The following is an 18,770-nucleotide window of genomic DNA, read 5'->3' on the forward strand; positions in this document are numbered from 1 at the left end:
GGATCCGCTTACTATTGTGCCAGATTGTGTCATAGAAAACGGATCTGTCCCCATTGACTTACATTGTGTGTCAGAACGGATCCGATTGTCTCAGTTTCGTCAGACAAACACCAAAACGCTGCAAGCAGCGTTTTGGTGTTCGCCTCCAAAGCGGAATAGAGATGGAATGGAGGCAAACTGATGCGTTCTGAGCGGATCCTTTTCCATTCAGAATGCATTAGGGCAAAACTGATCGGACCGCTTGTGAAAGCCCTGAACGGATCTCACAAACGGAAAGCCAAATGCCAGTGTGAAAGTAGCCTTAGTTGCTCACAGCATCCAAACAGATTCCACCTTTCATTTTTCAGAACTCCTTTGGGAAATGAAAGGTGGAAAATGATTGGTTGTTATGGGCAACTAAGCAAGCTCTACTTTACAGCAGTTTTGATAAATCTCTCCCATGTGTATATTTAAATTTAGAAATTGATATGCCGTGTGGATTTTAAATTCCGAAGCATGTCAGTTGCAATTCCACACCTTATACTGTCTTGTGAAAAAATTAGGACACCCTTTGAAAGCATGTGGTTTTTTGTAACATTTTTAATAAATGGTTATTTCATCTCCGTTTCAACAATACAGAGAGATTAAAGTAATCCGACTAAACAAAGAAAACTGAAGAAAAGTCTTTTCAAGATCTTCTGTAAATGTCATTCTACAAAAATGCCTATTCTAATGAGGAAAAAGATAGGACACCCTTGCCCCTAATAGCGAGTGTTACCTCCTTTGGCTGAAATAACTGCAGTGAGACGGTTCTTGTAGCCATCTACCAGTCTTCGACATCGGTCTGAGGAAATTTTACCCCACTCCTCAATGCAGAACTTTTTCAGCTGTGAGATGTTTGAGGGGTTTCTTGCACGTACAGCCCTTTTCAAGTCACCCCACAGCATCTCAATGGGATTCAAATCTGGACTTTGACTTGGCCATTCAGGACTCTCCATTTCTTCTTTTTCAGCCAATCTTTGGTTGATTTACTAGTATGTTTTGGGTCATTGTCATGTTGCATGGTCCAGTTCCGCTTCAGCTTTAATTTTCTAACTGATGGTCTCACATGTCTTCAAGCACCTTCTGATACACAGTAGAATTCATCGTGGATTCTATGATGGTGAGCTGACCAGGTCCTGCTGCAGCAAAGCAGCCCCAAACCATGACACTTCCACCTCCATGCTTCACAGTTGGTATGAGGTTCTTTTCTTGGAATGCTGTGTTTGGTTTACGCCAAACATGTCCTCTGCTGTTGTGTCCAAATAATTCAATTTTGGACTCATCTGTCCAAAGAACATTATTCCAGAAGTCCTGGTCTTTGTCAACTTTATCGCTGGCAAATGTCAGTCTGGCCTCGATGTTTCTCTTGGAAGTTAAACTTGTACAGTCTCTTTCTGATTGTAGAGGCATGTACTTCTACATCAACAGTAGCCAGAGCCTGCTGTAGTTCTCGAGATGACACTTTAGGGTTTTTGGATACCTCTTTTAGCATCTTGCGGTCTGCTCTTGGGGTGAACTTGCTGGGGCGACCAGTCCTGGGCATGTTGGCAGTTGTTTTGAAAGCCCTCCACTTGTAGACTATCTTCCGGACAGTGGAATGGCTGATTTCAAAATCTTTTGAGATCTTTTTAAATCCCTTCCCAGACTCATAGGCTGCTACAATCTTTTTTCTGAAGTCCTCTGACAGCTCTTTTGCTCTCACCATGGTGCTCACTCTCACTTCAACAGTCAGGAGCACACCAAACTAAATGTCTGAGGTTTAAATAGGGCAAGCCTCATTCAACATGCAGAGTAACGATCTACTAATTATGTGCACCTGGTGTGATATACCTGTGTGAGATCTGAGCCAATTTAAGAGGGAATACATGTGAGGGTGTCCTATCTTTTTCTTAGTTAGAATAGGCATTTTTGTAGAATGACATTTACAGAAGATCTTGAAAAGACCTTTTCTTCAGTTTTCTTTGTTTAGTTGGATTACTTTAATCTCTCTGTATTGTTGAAACGGAGATGAAATAACCATTTATTAAAAATGTTACAAAAAACCACATGCTTTCAAAGGGTGTCCTAATTTTTTCACATGACTGTATATAGTGATTTTCCACTTAAACTTTAAATAGGTTATTAATAGTGTTGAGCGAACTTGTGTTTCAAGTTCGGCGTCTAAAGTTCGGGTTCAGGTTATCGAAGAATCGCATTATGGATTCCGCTACCACGGACCATAACTTATGGTCCGTGGTAGCGGAATCCATAACGCGATTTTTCAATAACCCAAATCCGGAATTTAGACGCCGAACTTGAAACACAAGTTCGCTCAACACTAGTTATTAACATAAACAGAACATCCAATCCACAAAAAAAAAAACTATAAAAAAGGCAGGAAAATGCATCAAAGTGATAAACAGTGCAGATTTTAAATACTATTTTTGTGTAGATATCATGCAGATTTTCTGCATACAATATGGAACGTGTGTAGGTAGCATGGAGGTATGTTTACACTGTGTATTTTTTGTCTCCTCTCTTAATGTCAGGAGCATTAAGGGAGCAACTAGAAGAGCAGCCCTGTTTTCATATTTAGAGACATTTGACAGTGACATTATTTTCTTACAAGAATGTGGCATAGAATATTCTCTGAATTATGCAAAATTAAGAAGAGATTGGATGCAAGGACCCTCACTGTGGTCCGGCGACAACAAAAATAAAGCCTCTGGAGTCGGGATATTATTTAAAGGAAACAATTGCCAAATTATGTCATACATGCCACTAATTCTGGGAAGGGCCTTGCTGGCTAACATAAAATATAACAACAAAGAAATAAAGTTACTGAATACATATGCTTTACCTGAGATCCACAAGAGAGTCGAATTGCTGGAGGATGTGCAGCCCTTCTTAACAGGTCAGACACCTATCATCATAGGCGGAGACTTCAATTGTGCACTGAAAGAGAAAGATAGAACCGGTGAACAACCAAGACGGTGTGATAAAACAGTATAGCAGTTGAATAATCTAATTATGGACTTGAACATAATAGATGTCTAGTCAAATACCAATAACAAAGACTCAGGGTATACATGGAGCAATTCATTTGTACAATTAAGGCTGGATTACTTTTTTATTTCTAAAATCTTCAAGCCAATGAATATGCGTTTGGAGGAAAACATCTTTTCTGATCATAAGATGATTCAAGCAGAAATAGAAGTGTCCGGTGACGAAAAAGGCAAAGAAACATGGAGATTAAATGTGGACTTGCTGGAAGACAAAAAAAATAAAGGATGATTTTGTTTACAATTATAAAAAGTGGGTCAGCTACAAAAAATAGTTTTGCAACAACATTAAAATGGTGGAGTAAGTGAAAACAAAAATCAAAGATTTTTTCTTTAAAGCTGGAATAAAAAAGGCTAAGGAAAAGAAGCAATGGTTTAAGGACTTAAACACAAAATTGCAGACTTACCTGAAGTTGGGAGAAGCCGGTGTGGATGTATCTGAATTAATAAAAAAAAACTAAAGAAAACATCAAAAAGGCAATTTATAATAAAGGGAAAGAGATAATTTTTAACAGCAAAGTCAAACATTTAGAGGAGAATGAAAAGTGTTTGCGATTCTTTTTTAAAAAAAGTAATGAGGGGGCGTGGCCTGGACGTCTTCAGGAATGGCCGCGTGAAGACAGAGCTCCGCCGCCATTAGCTTCTAAAGGAGACTTTCCTACCGCGCCACTGCAGCACATGGGGAAAAAATTGCTGGGCAAGCCCTCCACCTCGTCCCGACCATCCGCCTGGGGGAATAAGACGCTTGATTCCTACCTCAGCCGTCCACTCCGCGCGGCTCCGTCCGGTTGCGGCCTGCTTCCATCTCAGGCCTCCGGCGCGTGTGAGGGTGAAGTGAAGAGCGCACAGCCGCCGACAGGTACGAGCAGCAATCCAGCCTTACGGCTTCCTACCTCCTCCCTGTCCCCACTAGCAAGGACTTTCCTACCCACTAGCGCTGTGGGGACGCAACTAAAGCGCACAGGGGCAGGAGAGGGGCTACACCTAACAGGAGGCATAGCCGCCATTATGGCGCCAAAATCGGCAGCTAAACAAGCCAAACCAGTGGCCACTCCGTCCCAGAGACGGCGAGATTGGGCCGAATCCTCTGAGGATCCCCCCAGTCAGCAGCATCATAGAAGGAGAGAGGGAGGAGAAGCTGTTACTTGGGAGCAGGGAAGTGAATATGAGGACGAGGGAGAGGGAGATCTTCTGCAACCCTCCCAGGGCCCTACAATACTTCAGCAGACATTACAACATTTGCCTACTAAGGATGATTTTAAAATGCTGGTCTCAGAAGTCAGAAATGCCTGTAAATCGGAAATCTCAACTTTAAGGCAGGATCTGAAGCACTTAGCAGACCGCATGGACACTATTGAAATAGACCATGATGACACCCGTAGAAGTGTGGCACATTTACAATCTGTTATTGCTTCTCAATCCCAAGTTATCAGGGACAATGCACGTCATCTGGAAGACCTAGATAACAGAGGGCGCAGAAATAACATCCGTGTACGGGGTTTGCCAGAAGCTAATGCGGAAGAAAATCTGCAGGAAATATTATCTGAACTTTTTAATGCTTTACTAGGCACACAGCCACCCCAGCTTATTAAGCTTGATCGAGCTCACAGAGCGCTGCGGCCTAAGTCCTCATCCATGCAGCCCAGAGACGTAATTTGTTGCGTGCACGATTTTCAGGTGAAGGAAAGCATTATGTCCAAAGCCAGGGAAGCACGCTCCATTGATTTTCATGGCGCTCCTGTTCATTTATATCAGGACTTATCATGGTGCACACTCCAAAAAAGAAGAGTATTACAGCCTTTATTGCAACTGCTGAAGGAAAAGAAGATCCCTTATAGATGGGGGTTCCCGTTTGCATTAATAGTCACGAAAAATGGCAGATCCTCCATCTTGCGTCAACATTCAGACCTCCCTGATTTTTGTGCTGCTTTGGACATTGAGATTCCACCCATCACAGACTGGGAACTACCGGATCCACAACCTGCCCTGGGTCCAATTTGGCAACCTGCCAGACAGAAGAGAAGAAGATCTTCCCCCACTGGAGGGACCCCTCTACGTGAACCACAAGATGAACCCCCATGATTGCTGCATGGACTTCATTAGCTTAAATTGTATCTCCTACTGTTCTTATTCGCCAGGAGGCGACGGCCTTATGGTTCTCTGTTTAAGGTCCTATGTTAGTAGAATTGGTTTATTGTTCAATTCTCTGGTTACTTCATGCTCTAATAAGCTTTGAAACCTGGCCCATCCTGTGCCGGTCCAGTCATGCTTCCATTAAGCAGACCAGTAGTTTCGCCCTCCCCCCCCAGCTTCTGTTGGTTGGGCTGGAAGGACGGCAGTTTGCTGATAGTAATATCACTAGTTGTTGCTCACTGATCTGTATCTGGGTGGCAACACCCAAGGTTCGGATACTAAATGGTGTATTCTTTATGTTTGTATGGTCCTGTGTCTCCCCCCCTTCCCTTTTGTGTCTCTTCTTATTGTTTTTTATACTCAGGTCTCCAGATTCCAAATCACAATCGACTGAATGCCTTAAGGTGTTTTCATCTATGACAGTGTCCTTGAAAAGGATCCATTGCAACCACATAGCAAGTACATATATTCCATGCTTTGAAAATGATTAAGTATGTATCGCTTAATGTAAAAGGTCTTAACTCTAATGTGAAGAGACGCCTGGCACTTACTGAGTGCAAGTCTCAGAAAGCTGACATAGTCTTTCTTCAGGAGACCCACTTTGATCACCAGGGCTCTTTCAAGTTTGCGCAATATTTATTCCCTCGTATATATTCTGCTTCCTCTGGGAGAAAGAGAGCAGGTGTTGCCATTCTCATGTCTGCTGATTTCCCTTTACAGGTGGAAGATGCTATTATTGATCCAGCTGGCAGGTATATCATACTAAAAGCCACACTCAATGGTAGCCCACACGTACTGTGCAATTTATACGCTCCGAATACTGCCCAAATCCCTTTCCTTAATAAGGTGTTTTTAAAACTATCGAAGTTGCTCCCAGCTGCATTGCTAGTAGGAGGAGACTTTAATCTCTCCTTCTCCGAGCGTCTAGATAGATTAACCCTTCAGAATAGACCGCCTACTAAGGATCAGTGTCGAAACTCACGTCTTTTTAGACGTCTTGTTAGAAAATTCGAATTATATGACCTCTGGAGAATTAACTATCCCACTGCAAAAACATTTTCTTTCTTCTCACATCCACATAATACACATTCCCGTATAGACTACTTTTTTGGTAATATCCCAATCTTAAGGATGCTTGCGGATGCCGACATAGGACCAATTTCCTGGTCGGACCATGCTCCGGTGTCAATTAACATTAAAACATCAGGTTACTACCCTAGAGTATGTCATTGGCGCCTTAATGAATCCTTCCTGCACCAGTTGCCGCTTAGGCAGGAGTTACGTGAGGGCCTTACAGAATACTTCACCTTAAATCAGTCCTCAGGACCCCCTATATCTATGATATGGGAAGCCCACAAGGCAGTCTTTAGAGGCGCATGTATAGCGATGGGGTCTCGACTGAAAAAAGACCGTACTATGCAACAACACAATATCACCTCACAGCTGAAGGATTTAGAAAAGATGCTAGAGTCCCGTTGCTCGCGGCCTTTGCTTAGGCGCATTATAACCCTGCGTGCTAGAGTGAAGGAATTATTGTTTTATAAAACTGAGAAAAAATTACTATATTCGCGTCAAAGATTTTATATGTGGGGAAACAAACCGCATACCCTCCTGGCTCGACAGCTTCGGGACTCTGGCACTATAAACACTCCGACTGCAATGAGGCGAGGGGATGGGGCAATAGTGTATGACCCAGAGGTCATTTCCAACTTATTTCAGGATTATTATAAGGCACTTTACTCTATCCCTCAACAACTCCCATCTGACCCAGGGCGCAGTAGACTCCTCCTAGATTCCTTTCTTTCTAAGTGTGATCTTCCTCAGTTGTCAGGAGAAGCTCTTGCCTCATTAAACGCTCCCATTACTGTGGAGGAAATGCAGGAAGTACTGAAGCAGCTACCCAATAATAAAGCCCCTGGGCCAGATGGTCTACCATACATCTATTACGCAACATTTTCTGATATTCTTTTGCCACATATGACACTGTTGTTTAATTCTTTCCTACAAGGATCACCAATACCCACTTCAATGTCGCACTCCTATATAACTTTAATACCTAAACCAGGTAAAGATCCCCTAGAATGTGGAAATTATAGGCCCATTGCACTTCTTAACTCAGATCTGAAAATTTTCACGAAAACTCTGGCTAACCGACTTTCAGACTGGCTACCCCAGCTGATCCATAAAGATCAAGTGGGCTTCGTTCGAAACCGACAGGGCGGAGATAATACAAGGCGCACTATTGACTTAATTGATATCACAAATAAACGCAGAGACTCGGCGTTGTTGCTAAGTCTTGACGCAGAGAAAGCGTTTGATCGCTTAGGGTGGCCTTTTATGTTCTCTACCATGGAGGCCTTCGGTCTGAAAGGCCCTTTCCTTACAGCCCTTCATGTTCTATATGCCCAACCTACAGCGATAGTGAAAATGAAACATGCTCATTCTTTGCCTTTCCCTATAAAAAATGGTACGCGACAGGGATGTCCACTGTCCCCTCTGCTCTTCGTTCTATGCATAGAACCCCTAGCGGCGGCCATTAGGTCTCATCCTGATATTCATGGGATTAAAGTGAATGCAGTAGAATTCAAGCTTTCACTATTCGCAGATGATATCCTGCTAACATTAACTGACTTGCATATTTCGCTTCCCAACCTCTTTAAACTACTAGAGACTTATGGTAGATTATCCGGTTATAAAATTAATACCACAAAAACTGAGGCTCTCCCTCTTAACCTAGCCCCTGATATTTTGACCACCTTAAAATCTAACTTTAATTTTCAATGGACGGAAATGTCCTTGAGGTATTTGGGAGTCAACTTAACCCCTACTTATCCCTCGTTGTACGCTCAAAACTTTCCATCTATGTTCCGAGAACTCAAGGCCTTAATGATTAAATGGATGCCTTTTCCCATCTCCCTTTTGGGCCGTATAGCATCAGTCAAGATGAATGTTTTGCCTAAATTACTGTATTTGTTTGAGACTCTCCCAATTCCTGTCCCTGAGAAGGAGCTGCGGGATTTTCAATCATCCATATTCAGGTTCATCTGGAATGGAAAGAGACATCGCATAGCTTGCTCAATTTTAATGTCACCCAAAACTCAAGGTGGTTTAGCAGTTCCAAATATTAAAAAATATTACTGGGCTACACACCTTAGAAGACTGCCAGCCTGGTCCAATATGTACGCGTACTCCAGATGGATAGAAATAGAGAAGTTGTGGATAGCCCCTGTACATCCGAACTCACTTATTTGGTACTCCCTACAACCCTCACTTAGACCTGAACTATTGGGCCCTATGTCTTTTACATGTAACATATGGTCGAGGTGTAACAGACTGTTTTCACTTGCATCAGAAAAATCTTCTATGGTCTCCTTTCTGTATAACCCACTATTTAAGTTGGGAATGAGCACAGTTTTTCTTAAAACATGGTTTCCCAAGAAGTTGTTCAGATTTGCGGATGTTGTAAACTATAGGACTCTGGGCTTGTTCTCATTTGACGAGGTACGTTCCTTGCATCAATTACCAGAGTCTTGTAGGTATCAATATGTGCAGATTAGCCATTTTTTTTCGGACCTCTTTCACTCAACGAAGGTGTCAACCCCCACGCCGTTTGAGAAACTTTGTAAATTGACTGTTACAACGAAAGGTCTCATCTCAGGCATCTATCTTATCCTATCATCCTCCTCTGTCACTCACTCCTACATGTCTAAATGGGAAGCAATTCTAGGCCAACCTATAACGTATGCAGAGTGGAAACAGATATGGGAACGGGCAGCGAAGTCGTCCTCATGTGTCACATATAGGGAAAACACATATAAAGTGCTTATGTTTTGGTATCATACCCCACAGCTATTAAAACACTTTAGCCAAGATATCTCTGATAGATGTTGGAGGTGTACGACAGGTGAGGGGACCCACCTTCACATTTTCTGGGAATGTCCTGTGATTGTGCCCTTCTGGAGAATGGTGGAGTCTGTCTTTTTTCAACTCCTCGCAATTCGTTTTCCTTTTACACCTTTTTTTTACTTACTGAATATGCCAAAAATGTCATTAAAAAAACAATTCCTCCTATTAGTCCTTCAGGTGTTAACGGCGGCCAGACGCCTAGTTGCGAGGTTTTGGTTGAGGGCAGACGCACCTACCCGAATGGACCTCATGCATAGTGTAAGAGAAGTTAGAAAAATGGAATACTTAACTGCATGTATTACTAACTCAGTCGATAGATTTACAAAGATCTGGCAAACATGGGATGACGCTTTTGATCACTTACAATAAAAGACCTTTGATTACCAGTCAGACTGTTATTTTTCCCCCTTCCTTTAATTTCCCCTATGTGTCGTGTCATTGTGATTGTCTTATGTCCTTTTGTGGTTTCAGCCCTTGGTGCATTTATGGGCCTCAGATGCAAAATGTATGTTTTGTATACTAAAGTACATTTGTTGATACTGACGTTATGCAACATAGTATTGTACCTGTATTGCCTCTTACGATTGTGCTATGAGACAATGTACCTGTATTATTTTTTCATTGATAAAAAAATCAATAAAATAAACAATTTATAAAAAAAAAAAGTAATGAAACAGAAAAGTCTTGTCTCAAAAATAGCTGACAAAACTAGAAAAGAAGATATGCTTAAAGAGGCTCAAATGTTCTACCAAAGACTTTCGTCTCCGCTCAAAAATCATGTTCTGAGCGGACACCGAACGGACCCCATTATAGTCTATGGGGTCTTTAGGTTCCGTTACGCTCAGTTAGGTCTCAGTTATCTGCAGAATCCGTCCTTTCCGTTCTCCTGCTCTTCAATGGAGCCGGAGAACGGAAAGGAGAAACGGTGATGTGAAAGGAGCCTTAGAAAATACAGTAAGGCCAAAAACAAAAGAGAATAATGTGGATTATGCTCAATTGTATTAAAAATGCAATCTGGAAGGTGCGCAACATCTTGCTCTTCAAATGAGATCTTATTGAGGAAAAGGACTGTGTGAATCTAGCCTTTAGCGAAATGCATGTATATTATTTGCAGATCACATTAAAGCACACAGCAGCTCTCACCTTCCCCTCCACCAACCGAGCTCGGATGACGCACCTGGATGCGTTGCAATGAATCAGGAAAAATGGAGATCTTGAAGATGATAAAAAAAATAGTAGCTTTATTGCGGTATAAAATCGTCGACATACAGGACAAGTTTGGGAACGCGTTTCAGACCATAAGCAAATAGCGGTCCTTCCTCATGACACATCGAACTTCTAACAAAACCGCACCTTATGGGCTGTTCACACAGCTGACCATGCAATCAATCGGTCACATGATCATGGAAAACAGCATAATAAGGAGTATGATTAAATCTATGTACAACATCCAGTTGTGTCGATTTTCCATGCGCTCCCGAAGGTGCACAAGGGGATTTTTCCTCCCCCTTATGACCTATTGTGGCATGATTTAGCTCTGGTATCACTTCGCTGGTTCCTTATGACCTATTGTGGCATGATTTAGCTCTGGTATCACTTCGCTGGTTCCTTAATAGGTATAGTGATTATTCAGATGAACTTCAAGAATACATGGTCATAATGGTGGAGTTCCTCCTCCAGCATAATTTTTTCATGTTCGATTTTGTTTTTTATTTACAGATCTCAGGGGTGTCAATGGGGGCAAAATTCTCTCCCTCCATAGCAAATATATTTATGGCGTGGTGGGAGGGGAGTTTTCTCCTCATCGACACCCACCCTTTTGGTGGTCTGGTGCAGTGGTATGGTCGCTACATCCATGACCTGCTGCTAGTGTGGTCAGGTGATGTGGCGGCCATACCACTGTTCCTTGACTACATCAATTCATGTGTGGAATCTATTTCTTTTAGTCTCCAATATCACAGTTTATGCATATGTTTTTTAGATTTGTGTCTGGAGGGGGACTGCACCACTTCCCGGGTCACTACTACTACATACAGAAAGGAATTGGCGGGCAATACAATTTTTGCATGCCTCTTCGTGCCATCCACCACACACAATACGTAATATCCCAAAGGGTGAATTAATTTGAGCCCGCCGTAATTCTTCTGTAATTGAACTTATTTGTTTGCACAAGAAGCGAAGAACATTACGGAGAGGTTGATTGGCAGGGCTTATTCACATAGACGTATTGCATCCTTTGTTACTGAAGTGTCAGCTATTGATAGGGATTCTCAGTTTTTTCCGAAAACGGGATTACAGCCCCAGGTGGGTATTTCATCTAAACATAGGCGCAGTTTCACTCCTTTTGTGACACAATATAGTTTGGAATATGATCGCATATGTAATATTATTAAAATATATCTTCCACTGTTGTCGTCTGACAACCAGTGGATGGATATTGTCACGGAAGGGGTGAAATGTGTGGTAAAAAGGGCTCCAACTTTGGGGAATTTTTTGAGCCACAGTTTGTTTTCGGAACAGAGAATGCAGAAATCGACCTGGCTTAAAAACAAAGGAAGCTATAAACAGGGGCGTAGCTAAAGGCTCATGGGCCCTGGTGAAAGAGTTCAGCTTGGGCCCCCCTTCCCTCAAACCTTCGTGCTGCCTGAGGAAAAAATTTAAACTGCACCCCCCCCCCTCCTTGATACCAAATTCTTAACCTAACCCCTTCTGTCCAGCCAGAGGTGTAACTTGAACAGCATGCGCTTTCTATAATACCAGTGTCTTCTTATGTGGCATAAGGGTCTTTGGGCCCCTCAGGCTCCTGGGCCCGGTAGCGACTGCTACCTCTGCACCCCCTATAGCTACGCCCCTGGCTATAAATGTGGCCATGCTAAGTGTATCTGCTGCGAACATACTAGAATAACTAGGAATTTTAAATCTACCGCCAACAATAAGGAATTCACCATACAGTCATATTTGAATTGTAATACGAAATTTGCGGTATATGTGATAACTTGAGAATTTTGTAAATTACAATATGTGGGTTGTACCACAAAATGAAATCAAAACCAGAGTTCAAAAACATATTTCTGATGTCCCACATTTCAAAAATCGCAATGTGTCTGCTGTCAGTACACACTTAGCGATTTTGCATGGCGGTGATACTTCCAATCTAGTGGCACAGGGAATTGAAAGGGTCTTTCTTCCAACTAGAGGGGTTGATCATAGAAGGAAACTCCTTAACCGGGAGGCTTATTGGATTTTTCAGCTTGGTTTGAGACAGCCTTTAGGTCTCAACAAAAGGCATGATTTAATTCTACATTATTAGCGGAGTTACTATGTGCCTAGGTATATTTTTATATATCTCTGTGCATTCAGTATATACATATATACACTTTTTCTGCCATTGTTTTTCATATATGTGCATTGATTGTACACCTGTTTAGGCTGTTCATCAGTATATGTGATTTTATTTTATTTTGTGCATCTTATATTCAAGTTGATCAGATGTGTTTGATTGCGCCATGTGTGCTGTTTTCCATGATCATGTGACCGATTGATTGCATGGTCAGCTGTGTGAACAGCCCATAAGGTGCGGTTTTGTTAGAAGTTCGATGTGTCATGAGGAAGGACCGCTATTTGTTTATGGTCTGAAACACGTTACCAAACTTGACCTGTATGTCAACGATTTTATACCGCAATAGAGCTACGATTTTTTCATCATCTTCGAGCTGGATATCTCCATTTTTCCTAAAATATATTATTTGCAGGACCGGAAGAGGATGGGAAGAACAGCTGCCACACTATGGAACATATATACAGTACAGACAAAAGTTTGGACACACCTTCTCCTCAAAGAGTTTTCATTTTTTTCATGACTATGAAGGCATCAAAACTATGCATTAACACATGTGGAATTATATACATAACAAACAAGTGTGAAACAACTGAAAATATGTCATATTCTAGGTTCTTCAAAGTCACCACTTTTTGCTTTGATTACTGCTTTGCACACTCTTGGCATTCTCTTGATGAGCTTCAAGAGGTAGTCACCTGAAATGGTCTTCCAACAGTCTTGAAGGAGTTCCCAGAGATGCTTAGCACTTGTTGGGCCTTTTGCCTTCACTCTGCGGTCCAGCTCACCCCAAACCATCTCGATTGGGTTCAGGTCTGGTGACTGTGGAGGCCAGGTCCTCTGGCGCAGCACGCCATCACTCTCCTTCATGGTCAAATAGCCCTTACTTTCAAAGTTTTCCCAATTTTTCGGCTGACTGACTGACCTTCATTTCTTAAAGTAATGATGGCCACTCGTTTTTCTTTACTTAGCTGCTGTTTTCTTGCCATAATACAAATTCTAACTGTCTATTCAGTATGACTATCAGCTGTGTATCCACCTGACTTCTCCTCAACGCAACTGATGGTCCCAACCCCATTTATAAGGCAAGAAATCCCACTTATTAAACCTGACAGGGCACACCTATGAAGTGAAAACCATTTCAGGGGACTACCTCTTGAAGCTCATGAAGAGAATGCCAAGAGTGTGCAAAGCAGTAATCAAAGAAAAAGGTGGCTACTTTGAAGAACCTAGAATATGACATATTTTCAGTTGTTTCACACTTGTTTGTTATGTATATAATTCCACATGTGTTAATTCATAGTTTTGATGCCTTCAGTGTGAATCTACAATTTTCATAGTCATGAAAATAAAGAAAACTCTTTGAGAAGGTGTGTCCAAACTTTTGGTCTGTACTGTATGTGGAACAATTTAGTTTAGTTATAGTATAGAAAGTTTCTTCTTGATAAGATAGATTGTTTTTTTTTTTAGATAGAATAGATAGGATATATATTTTGAGCTAAGTATGTTTATCGATTTCTCTAATTTGCTGATTGTAATGTACGGTTTTTCTAGTTTTATAATAAAAAATGAAGAGAGCTGGTCTTGAATGTCTCATAGTGCACAAGGCTGCCATTGTAAGGTATGCTGACTGTACCTGTCTCATGGATAGGTTGTTAGCTTTCAGATACCCGGCTTTTGGCATATAGCCTTTGTGTGATTGTTTGTTATAGGTAATGAAATTGCACGCGCAATACGTGCAAATTACAATTTTTGCAATCGCGAATTTTCGAATTTGCGAATATTCAGATAAAAATTTGCGAAATATGCTGCTCATCACTAGTGTCAAGTCAAGTGTTGCCATGTGGTATTGGAACTGATCAGCCTGGGCAAGAGTAGCCACATTTGCGAACAGTTGATAAAGTACATCAAGCAGCAAACATTCCGCTGGCTGTCACCCTGCCAACTCCAAGTGGGCAAGGTGTTCAGTGACAATGGTTGCAATATCGTTGCTGTGCCGAACCTGGGGAAAATAATACATGCTCCCTGTATGGGACACAACATTAACGTACTGTAGTTGTGCAACGCTTTTTAAAAAAGTATACTGGCTTGCACAAGATGCTGCCAATGTCCAGGAGACTGTCCAAGCATTTCAGCCATTCTTATTTGGTGAGAAATGCTCTCCTGGACTTACAGTGACAGAACAGACTACCGCTATACCGTTCAATCCGAAATGTTCCAACTCACTGGAATTCAACATTGCACATGCTAAATCGTCTGTGCGAGCAGCAGAAAGCTGTAAACGATTTTGTCACTCACCAGATAGCCTAAACAGCAGTGGGCATGTGTTGTTTGCAGGTCAGGCAGTGGCAGCTCATCTGAGACGCCTGTCAGGTGCTGAAGACCTTCGAAGAGGCCATAAAATTTGTCAGTAGGGACAACTGCGGCATGAACTGTCTATCTCCCTCATATTTATCTTAAAACAGATGATGAAGCTCATGCAGCAGGGGATACAGTGCAAAAAGAACAGTTAAGACATCTTGCTGTTTGCCCCGTAGCTGTTGGGGACCCATAAGGAGAAACTCCCATGGAGCAGGAAGATAAGGAGTTGCCATGGAAGAAGTGTTGGAGGTGGAGGAGTTGGAGGATGATGATGACACTGCCATGACACCAAATTGTTTCTGTAGGGAGCGAAGCAACAAACAACTGGTTCCTCGAGCACGCTGGCCAGAATGGCGAGCTATGTGCTTTCTTGCTTACACACTTACAGGAATATTATTCAAATCAAACAGTCTGATGATTACTGAATAGCCATGCTTGTAAACCCTCACTATCAAAGCAAAATGCGAGAATGTTTTCCTCCCGCCAAAAGGGAGGCCAAATTATATTATTGCCAGGAAACACTGGGTACGCAGCTTGCGACAGCTTTCGGTGAGCAGATGCCTGAAAGGGAGGGACCTCTCTATTCCCTTCAGAGTCACCCACTTCTCGCCACCAAGAGCAGCAGAAGCTACAGCTGCAGTTGTAACAGCACCTCTGCCAGCTCCCTGGTAAAATCCATAACATTTGAGGCTTTATCAGAGCGGGCACAGGCAGAGCAGCAATGTGATATGGAAGCTCCTGCCCTGCACTTGATCCAGTCTGCAGATCACGTCATCTGTCATCGATGAGGTTATTATACATGAAATCTTATATTTATTAGATCTAACACTGGACACCATCACTTATATTCTGGACTTGACACCTGATAACTTTAGATTTACATTTGTAGTTCTCTGAATATTTGTTGTATTATCCTTACTACTAAAGGTGGTAAGGATAGAAAATTGTATTACAATACAGTATGGATGGAATTCCTTTAATAGCACGGCATGTGGTGCAGAAAATTAAACTAGGTTTAGCTTAAAACTATGCAATACATTTGAATGCATAAAGTTGAAGCAGTTGAATATGTGATCAACCAGTATGTCATGGATAAGCTGTAAGAAAGTACCTATGTATTTAACATTCTTGATCTCTAAGAGCAAATAGGCCACCAGATAGCTAAGTAACGTGTGACATGTGATAGAATGCTTTCTCTCTGGCATTTTTTGGCAAACTTTTCCTGACGTCTTCCAACTCATCTGACTGTTCCTTCTTTGTTTTACATGCAGATGACAAATTTTAGATCAGCAGTCTCCAGAGCTGCCATGGTCTACCTGGGTGACATGTTTGAGAGGCCACAGTAGAAGATACTATATGGACTTAACATCTCTGTCTGTATCTTTCTGCAGAAGAGAGGAGATTCATGAGGCTTCAGAAGAGGCCTTGTCCTCCATGGCCTTTAATGTTCACACAGGCAGAGAGTTTGCCACCCTCATTAATGGTGGAATAATAGTCCAAACATAGAGTCTAAACAAAAAACATTTATATTAACTATTTCTTCTCATTTATTCACAGTCATCTTAATGCATCTATAAGAACCTCTGCCACCAGATTTACAACACAGTCCTGATGAGTGGAGCCGATTACATTCTGTGTGGTGGTAGGCGCATAACTGACAGGGCTATACCTGCCATCACCCAATCTCCCAATGATGGTTTTCCTGAAGCCAGGTCAGATATCTTCATATAGACTGTATACATACGGTCTAAGAATTAAATTATAAAAATAACAGTAGAAGCTAACACATGGCAGATGCTTAGATAATGCTCTATAATGATTGATACTTGCTACTTTCCCAAAACTCTTGATGCCCCTTCGTCAGGTTGGAGAAGACGCCAGTTGTTTTCTTAGCAGCATTGCAATTCATTAGTCTGTAAAACCTGTATGGCTCCTCTGTGGTGACGGGTTGGTTGCCACCCAGGATTTCTGAACATATATTTTGAACACCTCATGAAGACATGGAAGTAAATATATATATATATATATATATATATCAGTACAGTGTTTCATATATATATATATATATATTTCTGAAATAGTTTGTGTTTCTTTAATAATGAATTTTGGTGCCATTTTTTTAGGATGCACAGCAGAAACATATTTTAGCTACTGGCTCTTCACTCCAATCTGATGCCAATGGTGAAGAAGTAACCACAGAACCTTCCCGTCATTAAAATATCATTGTTAACATCAAATAAGAGCTTCAGAAGTCAGAAAATTAAAACAAACAAATAAACAAAAACTTCCTCCTTTTCCTTACTAACAAGAAAACTTTTCTGGGGATTTGATTTCAGTCAAGACCTGGAAGAAAACCATCCATAACATCTATATAAAAGTGAAATACAGAATTTCCACCTGTGCTCTCCTCCCATCCCCTTTTACAGACTTGGGAGTTTTTCTTAAAAAAAACAAAAAACTCTATCTTTGTATTTTTCATTAAAAAAAAAAAAACATTTGAGATTTTACTTGTGTCATGCATAGTTTTTGATCTTCATCTTTACCACTTGTAATAAAAGGAGGGATAAAAGAGAGGAAACCTCTAACCTACTATATGTTTATGAGCACCTATACTGAACATTTTCAAGAAATGTGGAAGTTAAAATAAATCTCTCTCTTGGTTTTCTATTTGACGATTTGCTTCACGAGAGATTTAACTAACTGGGTTGATGGTTAAATGTTCTGCCAGGGGTGTAGATATAGAGGAAGCGGCTGCTTTGGGGCCTGAACTCAGAAGGGGCCCACATAGGATGAGGACTGAAAGATTTTATTAACAGGGTCCCCACTAACAGTATTATAAAATGACATTATATGCAGATACACTGTAGGAAATGGAGGGACCTCGTCTGAGAGGGCAATCTTGACTAGCCACAGGAGTGGGGGTTGCAAAGAAGTCGCTGGAGGAGGGGACCCGTTCAAAAATTTACTGTGGGGCCCAGTCATTTCTAGTTACGCCACTGCGCACTGCAGTCACATCCCTTCCACCTTATAAGAGAGAAGTCAGCAGTCAGTATACTTGTACACATCAGTGATACTTATAGAATGGGGAGAAAGTTTAGGGTTATGTTTTATATGATGAATATTCTATTCATCTGAGTTTGTTTTTTAGCAGGTAAGTGCAAATTATAAATCTCAAAAAATATATCTGCCACCATATTCCTATATGTGTGTATGTAAGTATACATGTATATAAGTCTATGTGATTGTGGTTAAGTATGTACATCCATTCCAATATAAAGTTGTTTCTATAATGCATTCAGTGGACTATATATGTTCACAAGTTATACTTTTTTCTTTTACATTTAATAAATGTGAATAAATACAAATATTCACATTTTCTCATTTTCATCAACTCAGAAAGACATCAACTGGAGGCTAAACCCAGAGAAACAGTAACATTATCCTGTAATTATTCATCTACTAGCTGGATAACCCCTTAAAGTCTCAGTTCACTCCAGGAACATCAAATACAGTATTTATGGTCAGTCATCCGATGCCTAGCACCCTGCAAAAAATATCACCACTCTTCAAATGCTCACTTAATGGCCAGTAATTCTGTATTGCCAGTCTCATAATTCCTTTTAGCAGGGAAAAAATTGCATGAAAAAATAAGCACAAAGGCGCAGATTAGTCATAGCAGAAGATCTCAGTGAGAGAACTGCTCCCACTCCCACCTCAGAGGCTTGAGAACAAAATTGGGGCCACCATAAAGGCATGCTTCACGGTTTCAAAGGCTATAATGCATAATTGCCAACTGTCCCAAATTTGCTGGGACTGGCCCTGAGTTTCCTGGCAAATTTGCACTGTCTTGGGCCAAAAATGGGTGTGACTATCAAAAACCCTGCCCATGAACGGATGTTTCCAGGCGGATTTGCACCGTTTCTAGAAGCGGGACCTATGTACCCTGATTTTACAAACTGAAATGTTGGTAA

The 18,770-nt window shown here is 41.3% G+C and overlaps 1 gene segment (V, D, J or C); it reads left to right on the forward strand.

Annotated features, from left to right (window-relative positions):
- LOC120989000 overlaps positions 1-17,219 on the forward strand; it is a 28,004-nt gene extending 10,785 nt beyond the window's left edge. The window contains 1 exon segment of the V gene segment in view: positions 16,923-17,219. Within this exon segment, the coding sequence occupies positions 16,923-17,015 (93 nt within the window).
- The last annotated feature ends 1,551 nt before the right edge of the window (positions 17,220-18,770 follow it).

Source organism: Bufo bufo, chromosome 2 (genome assembly GCF_905171765.1).
Source record: "Bufo bufo chromosome 2, aBufBuf1.1, whole genome shotgun sequence".
In the NCBI taxonomy this organism is placed as follows: Eukaryota; Metazoa; Chordata; class Amphibia; order Anura; family Bufonidae; genus Bufo; species Bufo bufo.